General features: G+C 45.8%; 2 protein-coding genes across 2 annotated transcripts; both read right to left on the bottom strand.

Annotated features, from left to right (window-relative positions):
• Nucleotides 1–3,304: 3,304 nt before the first annotated feature.
• LOC119317289 lies at nt 3,305–3,746 on the bottom strand. Its single transcript, XM_037591751.1, has 2 exons — nt 3,620–3,746; nt 3,305–3,531 (listed from the first exon to the last, which is right to left on the bottom strand). The coding sequence occupies exons 1-2, from the start codon at nt 3,741–3,743 to the stop codon at nt 3,329–3,331; spliced, it is 327 nt and encodes a 108-aa protein (XP_037447648.1). The 5' UTR covers nt 3,744–3,746; the 3' UTR covers nt 3,305–3,328.
• A 5,778-nt stretch (nt 3,747–9,524) lies between these two features.
• Nucleotides 9,525–10,526, bottom strand: LOC119354496. Its single transcript, XM_037621217.1, has one exon. The coding sequence runs from the start codon at nt 10,524–10,526 to the stop codon at nt 9,786–9,788; it is 741 nt and encodes a 246-aa protein (XP_037477114.1). The 3' UTR covers nt 9,525–9,785.
• Nucleotides 10,527–11,853: the final 1,327 nt, after the last annotated feature.

Below are 11,853 nucleotides of genomic sequence, written 5' to 3'. Positions count from 1 at the left end.
GAGGTGCGGATTTTGCGGGATTGGAGGAGGGTCGTGGGTGTGCCAATTATATGTGCAGGAATTAGGGGTGGATGGAACATACATGATATTGTTGAAGCTTTTCTCGGCCATGCGATCAAAACGAAATCAACGATGGAGCAACGGTCTGACGATTGGAAGAGATCTGACGTCTGAATATAAGTGTTTCCCTTACATATACGGGTAAACCAGATATAATTAATTTATGTGCGGTAAATTAAGGACCATAATGGTTGATGTTGTAATGAACTTTGCAAAATTATAGATATTTCAAGAAATTGGATTGGAATCATTAGTGTGGATCTGAGATTGCTAAGTATGACACCTTGAAGCTAATTTTCAAAATGGAGTAGATCTCGCAGCACTAGGGAGTATAATATGATGAAATCAGTAGCTACTCACTGCTCATGTCTTATGTCATGACTTAATAAAATGTGTGGGAGAGCACTTTGTAAAGCAATCATAATATCGACAAAATGTAGACTTTAACAGTAGTCATTGATAATCTGTGTAGGCAGTAGATCTACATAACTATCTTGTGATCCCAAGCATCAATTTGAAGAAAATCACTTTGAATTTTGTATTCATATTTGCAAGAAATCAAAAATCTCAATTACAAATAGACGTAATTAATCTCGACATGTGCCAAACAAGGGAATGTATTACATCATTCACAGATTCTGGAATGCATGGTACTCAACAGAAAAACAGTAGTGAAATTTAACAGAGTCTAAAACAAGAATAAAATCACTGCTAGAAGTGTTGTTAGAACACTAATCTGCTAAAATGCTGAAATTTTCCAGCAAGTAAGCAAGGCCTGCTAGTGGCCTGGTACGTAAATGGGCCAGAGCGACCAGGGAATAGGAAATCCCCATTAGCACACGACCGACACAAGCGGGCAGATACCACCATGGTGCCGCTGCTTCACAATGGGCGTGTTTGGTTGCCCGCATCGAGCCCAACCAGGCCCGCACGGGAAGGGTGAGGACTGTTTGGTTGCTTGGTTTTCCTGTTGGGCCTGCATCGCACGCTTCTCAAAGCAGCCCAGAGTCTGGCTCGCTGGAAACGCTCGGATCGACAGTTTCTCGCGAGCCAGGCTCAGTGCGGCGCGAGGTCGCACGGGTGGGAGTGAGGCGAGGGCGAGGGAGGATGGCGGGAGATGGAAATTTGGCGCGCCGTCCCGGCGCCAAATTAGCCTCACCCTCATTTCACTCGCTCACCCATAGCCACTGCCCCCTTTCTTCCCTACTGCTACACCACCGGCGGTGGCTGCGATTTCAGATCTGCGCTATAGGCGGCGGCGGCGTTTGCGGCGGATCTGGTGCTCCCCTTGTTGTTGGCCACCATCTGGTCAACCTAGTCTGTGCCATGGCTCCCCCTATGTCGTCCTCATCTCTGACGCCGGTAAGCAGCCCCCCCTCCCGCCCTTTGTTAGCTCAGTGGTTAGGTCGTTAAGCTAGGTGTAGGATCGATTTCCTACTGAACGAACCGTCGATTTCGACTAGGTTATGGACGCACAGATGAGGCTGATAATCTAGGCAGCAGCACTGATTAGTGTGATTCAGGCATGGGTCATGTTCATGCACCAGAGAGCTATTCGTCGTGTTGGAAGACCTTTGATCCACTATGGTCCATTGTTTCCCCGGGAACAGGAGAGGATCCAAAATCTAAACTACATCTACAACTGCAATGACGTCGAGGCTCTGTGGATGCTTAGAATGAAAAGAGCACCATTTTCCAGACTTGTCGAGACCTTCAGGAGTAGGGGGCTGCTACAAGATAGCATCAACACCAGTGTCGAAGAGCAAGTGGTCATGTTCCTCCATGTTGTTGTCCATAACCAGAGGTTTAGGGTCATTCACAACACGTTCAGGAGATCAATTGAGACCATCTCTAGGTACTTCAAGCAAGTGCTTTATGCTATTAGGGAGCTTAGAGGAGAGATGATCAAGAGACCATCTGATCAGACTCCACCCAAGATTCGCGGAAGCCCGAGATGGTATCCATACTTCAAGGTGAGCATTGACAATATACACTTTTCATGGTTTGATATGCTTGTATTGTTCAAGTTGAGCACTAACACAGGCTTGTGATGCCATTTTCAGGATTGCATTGGGGCAATAGATGGTACTCATGTCACTGCCAGAGTTCCTAGGTCACAGTCTACAGCATACAAGGGGAAGCACTACACAAGCCAGAATGTGCTTGTTGCTGTTGACTTTGATCTGAAGTTCACATATGTGCTGGCTAGCTGGGAGGGGCCAGCGCATGATGCTAACATTCTCACTGACAGCATGAGTGGACCTGATGGGATCAACATCCCCGATGGCAAGTTCTACATTGGAGATGCTGGCTATGCATGTCGGTCGGGTATTCTTCCACCCTTCAGGAAAATAAGGTACCATCTCAATGAGTTCTCTAGTAGGAGCTATCCTAGGACTGCACAAGAGCTGTTTAATCTCAGACACTCCAGCCTTAGAGTAACTGTTGAGAGGGCATTTGGAGCTCTGAAGAATATGTTTAAGATCCTGGATCAGAAGCCATTCCACCCATACTCCACTCAGGTTAACCTAGTTCTTGCTTTGCATTCTGCATAACTGGATCCTCTAGTGGGGCTTTGATGAACACGTGCCTGAGGAGGAAGATGTCGAGCCTGACGATGTTGTTAGCTCTGGCCATGGTGTGGAGGCATTTGACAATGACGCTTGGAAGACCAAAAGGTTGGAGTGGGCAGAGGCGATGTGGCTTAACAGAGGTCAGTGCAGGATTTGAAGAAGATGGAAGAAGAACAAGAAGCAGCAGCAGCAGTAGCAGAAGCAGAAGCAGAAGAAGAGGAGAGGAAGAGGAAGATCTGGTAGTAGCAACACCGATGTACTATCCCCTATTTAGCCAATGGCTCTTAATAATTTAAATTGTCATTTGATAGTAGTTAGGATGAACTATCATTTGTTTAAGTAGATGGCGCTACATGTTCAGATTCTATGTGGTAAGCTCACCACTAATTAGAAGTGGTGACAACACCTTATGCAGGTTGCAACCAAACACCATGTCATATGTGAGCCTAATGCAATGTGGGCAACCAAACGTCAGATCAAAAATGGTTGTCTCATGCAACTAGGGGCATGCAGGCAATCAAACTATGTGCATCTGGGTTTTTTTTTGGCATGCATCTCCTCAAACCGGCTCAATAGAGCCAGGCTCGCCGGGCCAGACTGGATCGGCAATGTAATCAAACACGCCCAATAGGAATGTTCTTTTTGCCATCTATAGGCAGGCACGCACGACGCGATCGAAACGAGATTTATTTATTTCACCATTGGCAGAAAAAGCTGCTCCTGCGTGGCTGCAGAGCATCAACACAGTTCTTCTTACAGCAGCAGGTGGTCAGGAAGGGAAAGGCGGCGCAGAAGCCCGAGTCGTACCCTTCCGCCCGGCACGGCTTGTTACAAGTGCCGTGCTTGGCGCACAACCCCCCGCGCCACGTCTCGCTGATGTCGTCGCAGGTGTGTACGTCTGCACCCCATGACCGGTTGCCACGATTAGCCAAGAATTACGGTCGACCGAGAGAAAGAATGAAAAAAGAAAAAAAATTATCATGTACGAGTGTTCTTGGCAATGGAGTCAGGAATATCCCGAGCACAGTTAGCCATGGCGATGATCAGCAGATACACACTCAGCTTCACTAATAAGCTCTTCTTCATCTCCCACCATGCTCCCATGGCCATGCCTATGCTTTGTTTGGTTGCTTCTTCCCCCTTCCAATATCCGCATATATATAGCCAAGATGTGATTCATGTATTTTCTAGGGGTTCAGAGGTGCAATAATGCGTTGGATTTATGCCACCATAGCTCTCCTCGATTATATCTAATAATTTCCTTATGGCTACAACATTAGCTTTCTCAAATCACACCTAGTCATAGCCAAATTTATTTCATAAGATACCTATGGCTTACGTACATCATTTCTTTAGGATATACTAGCTATTCTCGCGCGGCGCCATGCCGCGCCCTGTAGATATGTCATGTTTATGTATGCTGTTTTTGTTTTATTTTCAACTTTAAATTAGAGAGCTACATGGATAAGCTTGTAATTAGAAAAAAGAAGTCGTGCATAGAGGCAAATTGGAAAAGATACATTTATTGTCACCATAGGTGTGTCTATGTAATTTTTGGCATCCGCTATATAAACTCCACCTTTTCTTTTCAGTTTTATGTGTATATATGTTTTCTTTTGGAGTGACTAATATAAGGAATGTCTGTTTCAAAAAAAACATGCATCATATGGATAGGCAATAGTTGTCACGTATACCATGGCACATATTAGTCACTCCGGTCAAGAATGTGAAAGGGAAAAATAACAGGGTAAATAAACTTGGAAGAGACCTATAGGGAGCAGCGGCGAGGCCAGCCTAAAGTATCTGTGGGGTCAATGGTATTTTTTGGATGTTTTTTTCAGTATAAACAGTAACTGAACAGTGTTTTTAGGCTTATTTTCTAAAAAACTGTGGGATCAACTGACCCCACAGACTAACTTGTAGCTTCGCCCCTGATAGGGAGTAATCCCTCTCCGGTCTAGAGTCTTTTTCCTCAAGAAAGCATAAAAAAAATGGATATAAATATGAGAGCACATACAGAAAAATTGTACACTTCCATGTCTTCCAGATACCACCATTGGAGCTGAATTAATCGAACTGAGTGAGTTTCCTGTATGAGCAAAAATACTAAGCATTCGACCTTACAGCTCACAGCCGATTTGATGATGCATGCGTGGAAATAAACACTTCTAACATATTACTTAAGCACCCAACAGCGTCTGAATTCTGTAAGAATCCATACATGAACAGAAAATAAGAAAAAAAATGAAATGCAAAATGTTGTATGAATGGACGAAGTATATAATCTAACTTATGTTTCGTTATAAGCAAATCAGTTTTTGTGATGGAAAGACTTTTGTGGTGGACGGAAGCAAAGTTTTCTTGCGGTGGAAGCATAATAAATATTCATGGGATTCATTGTTTTCCCATATCAAAGAAATAACTCTCAGATGCAATTTTTTGTTACATGGAAGCATGGTTTTTGGACACAATTTTTTGTTGGATTGCAACAGAAGCAAATTGTGTCATTTGTGGAAACATTTTTTTATTGTGTTGGAAATAAAAATAAATTCCACTGGATACAAGTTTTCCTTACATCAGAGCAATTGATTAAATTACTAGGATCCATAAAATCAATAATATGTTTCTTCTGAAAATAAAAAGGTATGAAATTTTACTAGTATCATATGAGACATCCTTGCTTAATTGAGCGATGGAAGCAGAAGCAGTCTAGACAACTTGGTTCTAAGAAGCAAAGGCTCGTATAAATTAACTGGCTACTAGGACGAGAGCAGTTTCCGGAAGGAAGCATGGTAATCGTAATACTAGGATGAGAGCAGTTATAGGAAGCATCGTAATAAAAGGAGGACGTTACCAAAGAATCTAGCTAACAACATGCGTCCTTCCCGCACAGGATCTAACGGCTTGTGTGCCACTAATCCTACAGCTATGGACTAGTATGATGAAACGCTAGGGATCAGTAGTCTGATCCCTAGTGGTTCCTATCTTATAATTTAAGAGGCTGCAGTACGTGTGTGTTGTACTATGAACTATGGCATAAAAGGGAATCAAGCAACCTCTTATTCCAACATCATCACTTGTCTGTTCTAAAGCATCTGGAAAGGGAACAACATGAACCTTTTGTATTGCTTAGTTCAATGTTCAGGTCAGCAGAAATACCTGTTGTAGTTCCTCTAAAGAAAATTTTGAATGGTAGTGACTGTAGTTACAGCAATATTAACCAGAAGTAATAGAGGAAATCACAGCATGTTGTCCTTGAGATCAATACTGGCCATATAAAATACCTATAGACTGTAAAAATTAAAGTGATACATACCAACAATAACTCTTTAGTCCATGCTAGAACCTGAGTGCAACTTCACGTTAGTAGCTGTAAAGAGTTGCATGTATTATTGCAGTGCTCATTGCCAAATGAGATGAAACTCTTCTAGTTGAACATTCAGACAAAGGGGACATGCTATAGATGACACATGCCACTCGTTCGTACATTTTTGTACAACATAAACACAAAGAAAATCACAAACTGGGAGATTGAATATGTATAATTCCCAAACTATTTTCAGCATCTGCATTCGGACTTGCATTTCATTAAGTGCACATGCTGGTAGTTGTGCTTCTAAAATCGTTTAAGCAAGAATCGTCTAGGATAAGATCTGTTAGAAATAATTTTGCTTAAAGAGCGGTAATCAAGCCGAGATTGGACTTCCAACTAACAGGAGCATGATTGCATAGCATCATATCGTCTTTGCTTCCTCGCACATGAAGACTACTTTGCTGCACATATCTGTAGCACATTTACAGGACAAAAAAGGCATGGTTGTAGGAGAGCGGCCGTCCTGAACGCAGCGGCAGATGATCGCAACTATCCAACCGGTCGTCCAGGCGAGGTGATCAGTGCGCTAAAGTTCGTTCAGACCAGGAAAGTGGACATACATCAGTCGATACATGTGAATACCCTTGTCCTTGTGGGGTGCACATCTGACGCAGAGGAGACCTGTCGAGCAGAGCGTGCATTTTCTTTACTCCGCAGGCCCAGTACTGATTTTTTAAAGTTGTCTGGACGACGCAGTCTGGGGGCCCTGTACGACGGCTGTACCCCTGTCCCGCGTCTCACATCAATTCCCTTTTTGGATTGAGGGCAAAGACTACAGAGAACCGGCAACAAATTGGGCGCTCGAGGTCTGTTTGGATCTAATCATGCCGATCCCCGGAGCGACGACGCCGGCATTGGCCTCTGGGTGAGTTAAATTCTGCTTCTATCCTTGTTCTTCGTTGACTCTAGGGCTTACGAGCTTGCTCCGCGCGCTGGTACTGCAGATCGACGGGGGCGACAACCGATTCAGTGGTGCGTGAAGTGGCGTACGTTTTGGGCGCCGCCGGTCCGGCCGTGGCCGATTCGGTCCTAGGCGTGGACTCGCCAGAGATGCGGCCGTTGGATCAGGGCCGGGCGCTTCTGGGCCAGGTTGGGGCCTTGTCTGATGTCGAGTTCTCTAGTGCGTTCAATTCTGGGGGCGGATGTGTGGCGTCGGCAGGCGCCGGCGATGGGGCGCACACCTTCAACTCATGCAGCGCGATTCAGTCCTTCCGACCCGGGGCACCTTGGGCACAAGATGAATGGCAGCGGTGTTGGAGTTGCCCGGCCATGACGAGCAGACGAGGAGCTCCGGGACATCTCGGCACAGCGGCGATGGATGAGGACAGCAGGATGCTTCTGCGTGGTGGAAAAGGACGTTGCCACTTGCCAGCGATCAGTACTACTGCCGTTCGTCGTGGTGGAAAAAGTTTTTCGTCCTTTCGCCTGCGAGCGTACTGGGCGTGTCAGGTTGTACTGTCAGGCAGTTTGGAATACACATATACGCTACATATCGCTGTCCAACGTTGGCCTATACTCTAACTAGCACTCTCGGCTGATTCGAATCGCGACGGCACGCGCGCCGTTGATGCGGTGCGTGCAGATGCCACTGCGTTCATGGATGCACTTCTCATGGTTGTAGCACATATATGTATGGAAGATAGGAAGGGAAGATGCATGTACATCAGAACAGAGATAAGAGAAACAACCTTAAATAAATTCAGGGTCTCGCTTTGTTTTTTCTCTTTCTTTGGGCTTGTTGAGCTGTGCCCTCAGCAGAACCTTATGACTTTGTTGTGGTACTTGGGTGTGTGTGTGTGGACTTGGTGTGGTTGTATGTCCTTTGGCGGTCTGCTTTATCTATAAAGCGGGGCGAAAGCCTTTTTCGGTAATAAATTCAGAGATAGCAGTTGTTTCTGCCTGTTTCTGAATCAAACAATGGAGAAGTGCCAGGGTGTGTTGAGTTTGACACGAGGATGCTCTATCGTTCTTGGTTTCTCCTTACTACATCAGAGAGCTGCTATCTGTTTCTGAAGCAAATAATGTGGACGCATAAGGGTCTGTTGAGATTGACGCGTGTCTTCCAAAGCACATACTGGGACACGCCGGGGTGCGAACACACTCCTGACTCCACGCTGCAGCAGCTCGACGTCATGGCTGGTCCTCGGACCTCGGATGGAGACCATCTCCTCTCCCACACCACCTGTGGCACCTTCGTCATCTCAAGCTCGCCAGGGCTATTGTGGCTCCGTTTTTCTTCTCCCAGGAGCTCGCCAGGTTGAGCTCGTGCACATCAGATGCAACACACACACCCCACTTGCTATTTAAAGGGCCAACTACAGAAAGAGCATCACACTTTCAGTACATGACTGACCATGTCAATTCTGAAGAAACTGAGATGATGTGACATTACCTGTCGAGGTTCAGGGAGGCGTCATCATCGACGTCCGTGACGGCGAGGCAGAGGGATTTGGGGAGCCAAACAGGGAGAGTAACACGGAGGCGCCGGTGTCGGGGTCATCATCGAAGATAGAGGCGGTTAGGTTAGCCGGGCGGCCGCGCGCGGGGGCGGAGCAACGATGCATCGGTGGATGTTGGAAAGAAGGAGAGCCAGATGGGATCCGGTTGTGCTGTGGCGGTGTCAATCAGTAGAGGAAGTGATCCGTACTGGACGACAGCAACGATGGCTCAAGGAGAGGCGAGATGGGGGAGAGGCGAGTGAGAGAGATGTGTGCGTAGGTGTTCTAGGCGTTGGTGGGAGAGTAAAAAACCAGCGTGGAGCGTTGGATGGATATGAGGCAAAAAAACCAGACGAAAATAGATGATGGTGGGAGGCGAGGTGAAAAAAAATCCGTGAAAGAGAAGCTACCAAGTCCGCCTTTAGGAGTAGAGATAGTACATTGAACATTGGGATGGTATAATAATTAGGACTCAGTTGGGCAGATGACCAAAGTTTAGGATTTGGGCGCCGGCCAGGTCCGGGTGGGGATGATGATCAAATTGGAGGTCAAGGACAATAATTTAATTTGGAATTTGGGATTTCTGAGGGTTAGGATGCACGGCAAGCCGGTAACTTCTCTTCAGAGTCCAGACAGTCGGGCGAAGGAGATGAGTACACAACTATGGCACTAGACCTGGTAGTTTTCAGACAAGTGCTTGTGGGTTGTACTTGTACATGAAGTGTGTGCATGGGTTGTCCATGGGTTTTTAGTCTTCACCTCTTTGGACCTGGATAACAATGTTTGTAACTAACCAAACTAACCTTTCTTAAAAGAAAACCGGCCGAGTAGTCCTCTAATCACAACCATTAATTTGCTTTAAATAGCAGACGAAAAAACTCCATCAAACCATAGAAGCACTCTATTTTGTACAGTACATAAATGATCATATCTTCTTCACACATTTCTGTATATATGTATCTATATCAATATTTATAGTACCATGATCTTTTTAAGAACTATTAAAAGCCCACAAGTTTGCAAAATTGCAAAGCGGTGCATATGAGCCTATATATATATTCCCAAAATCTGTATTGAATTGATATATGTTGATCCTAATTCGTATGGTCGTAGCTAGAAAAACAAGCACAGCAAAATGATCGAACTTTCAGGGAATGTTAGAAATTTATTATTGCTAGAGCAACCGGCACCGCAGCAATCTTCCATTTTTCTCAACTATTGATCTACACAGTTACAGTTGTATTCTGATGCAGAAATCCATAGCTCAGTAAAATCTAGTGTTTGATCTAAACAGAAACAACATGATGAACAGGAGAATTACTTTAACACTGGTTCAGAATATCATCGCGGGTTCAGGGTGGTGCCATTACTCTGAAAAATTAGCAACCTGACCTGGGAGCCATCCAAGGTGACAGCCCTGGTATCCACGACGCGCGACCTCTTGAAGAGCGCGGCGACGGCGGCGGGGTCCTGCTGCCAGTCGACGGCGAGGGCGATGGCGCCTCCGTCGCGGACAGCGCGCTCGGCCTCCGCGGCGACGCGAGCCGGGAAGAGCGCGCCGGAGATCCCCGCCGGGTCGTCGGAGAAGATGAGATCGAAGGCGCCGTCAGAGAAGGGGAGGCGGTGGGGGTCTGCGCGACGGACGAGCGGCGGGAAGTCCACGAGGTCGATCCCGGTCACTTCGCTTACCCCCGCTGCGTGGAGCGCGTCGACGGCGTTGCCGGCGCCGGCAGTGAGGCAGAGGACGCGGGAGGAGTTGGCCAGGAGGCGGAGGCCGTGTAGCGGGGGGAATACGGAGGACGCTAGCGCAGTGGAGCGGCGGCGCCAGCGAGAGGATGAGCGGAGCTTTGCGAGCCGGCGGTCCGGGGGGAGGACGCGGCGGGAGGCGGCGTCGCAGGAGTTGCGGGGGAAGGGAGAGAGGGGGATGGTGTGGGACGCGGGGAAGCAGGGGGTGGAGGCGTGCCGGACGAGGTACAGGAGGAAGAGCGTAGCCGCAGCGGCGACTGCGATGGAGGCGCGGGTAGCCAGCCGCTGGACTCGCTGATCCACCGCCGGCGGCGGGTGCGCGGTGGAATCGGCCATCTGTTGGCGTTTTGATCATGCGCGTCACAGGATGATCGGAGTTTGTTGGGATTCTCTCGGCCGGGCAATTCTATGGACACATACTCTGTATGGGCCTTACAATGAACATACCTGCCGTACACTTGAAAAAAGGACCACAAGCACAGCGCTGTTAAGATCATCATTTCAATTTCTTGTGTCAATTTCTTGTCTCAGTCTGAAGAAGTACAAACGGAACGTGCGTCCTATTCCCCACGTAGGGCAGCGTAAGAAAATTGTTAGCATAATGATCAAAAGATGTTTGATACCATTGGCAAAAAACATGTTTGTGACATTTAAAGAGAATTCATGTGTTTCAAAAAACATGTACTACTCATGACATGAAAATATGTTTGTACAATGTAAAAAATGTCTGTGAAATTCAAGAAAATGGTTAGTACTATTCAAAAAATGTGTTACATTTTAAAAATGTTCACGTGTTTCTAATATATATTCGTGACATTTAAAAAATGTTATAGAATGTACAAAAATGTTTACATAGTTTAAAAACTTCATATCACTTAAAGAAATACTTCAGCATGTATTTTAAAAAAATTATCAACATGTATTTAAGAAATGTTTAACACATTCGAAAAAATGTTCGAGAATGTTTGTTTCAAAAAATGTTAACCGTGTGTAAAATAATGTTTCAAATGTATACGAAAAATGTACAATGTTTATGGAAAAAGTATACATCAAAACATATATTTGAAAAAAAAATGTTACCATGTATTTGCGAAATGTTAAACATGAATATAAAATGTCCTAACGTGTACAAAAAATATACAATGTGTATGGAAAAAGTAGACACATACTAAAAAATAAAAATAAAAAGTAAATTTTTTAAAAAATGAAGACAAAAAACAGAAGAGAGCCAAGAAAATTGAAACCCAAAAGGAAAACGGTTAAAACGCGACATACAAAACTGCAGTGGGGGATGGCCCTATGTGATGCTTCCTTCTCCAACCTCCCTCATCATCATCCGCCCAAGAGTTTGACTAGGGTGGCGGTGGCTATGTCATGGTGGTGTATGCCTGGGCGACGACCCTTGGGGATTCGCCCCGGGGATGTGGCTGGCAAATGTGCAAGGTGGCCGCATTGTCGAATAATCAATAATATATGATTCTGTGTATCGACTGACGCAGATGCCTAGGTTGATCCTTCTTTTTGGCAAATAAAAACTTTTAATGGGACTATTCCTACGATTTCATATATTACAACCTAGACAAGCAATCTTCTTGAGGCGTTGGAGGCAGGAAGGACACGGCTGGCTGCGGCGTCGCTGAAGCAGGCGAGCTAGAGGGTTGAC

This window comes from Triticum dicoccoides, chromosome 1A, assembly GCF_002162155.2.
Source record: "Triticum dicoccoides isolate Atlit2015 ecotype Zavitan chromosome 1A, WEW_v2.0, whole genome shotgun sequence".
In the NCBI taxonomy this organism is placed as follows: Eukaryota; Viridiplantae; Streptophyta; class Magnoliopsida; order Poales; family Poaceae; genus Triticum; species Triticum dicoccoides.
This window is presented reverse-complemented; position numbering and strand designations above follow the sequence as displayed.

Bases quoted from the DNA above. Each gene is read 5' to 3' on its own strand.
- LOC119354496 (XM_037621217.1), bottom strand. From the start codon at position 10,526: ATGGCCGATTCCACCGCGCACCCGCCGCCGGCGGTGGATCAGCGAGTC.
- LOC119317289 (XM_037591751.1), bottom strand. From the start codon at position 3,743: ATGGCCATGGGAGCATGGTGGGAGATGAAGAAGAGCTTATTAGTGAAG. The intron at 3,532-3,619 runs GTACATGATAAT...CATGGGGTGCAG, and splicing joins CTCCATTGCCAAGAACACTC to ACGTACACACCTGCGACGAC.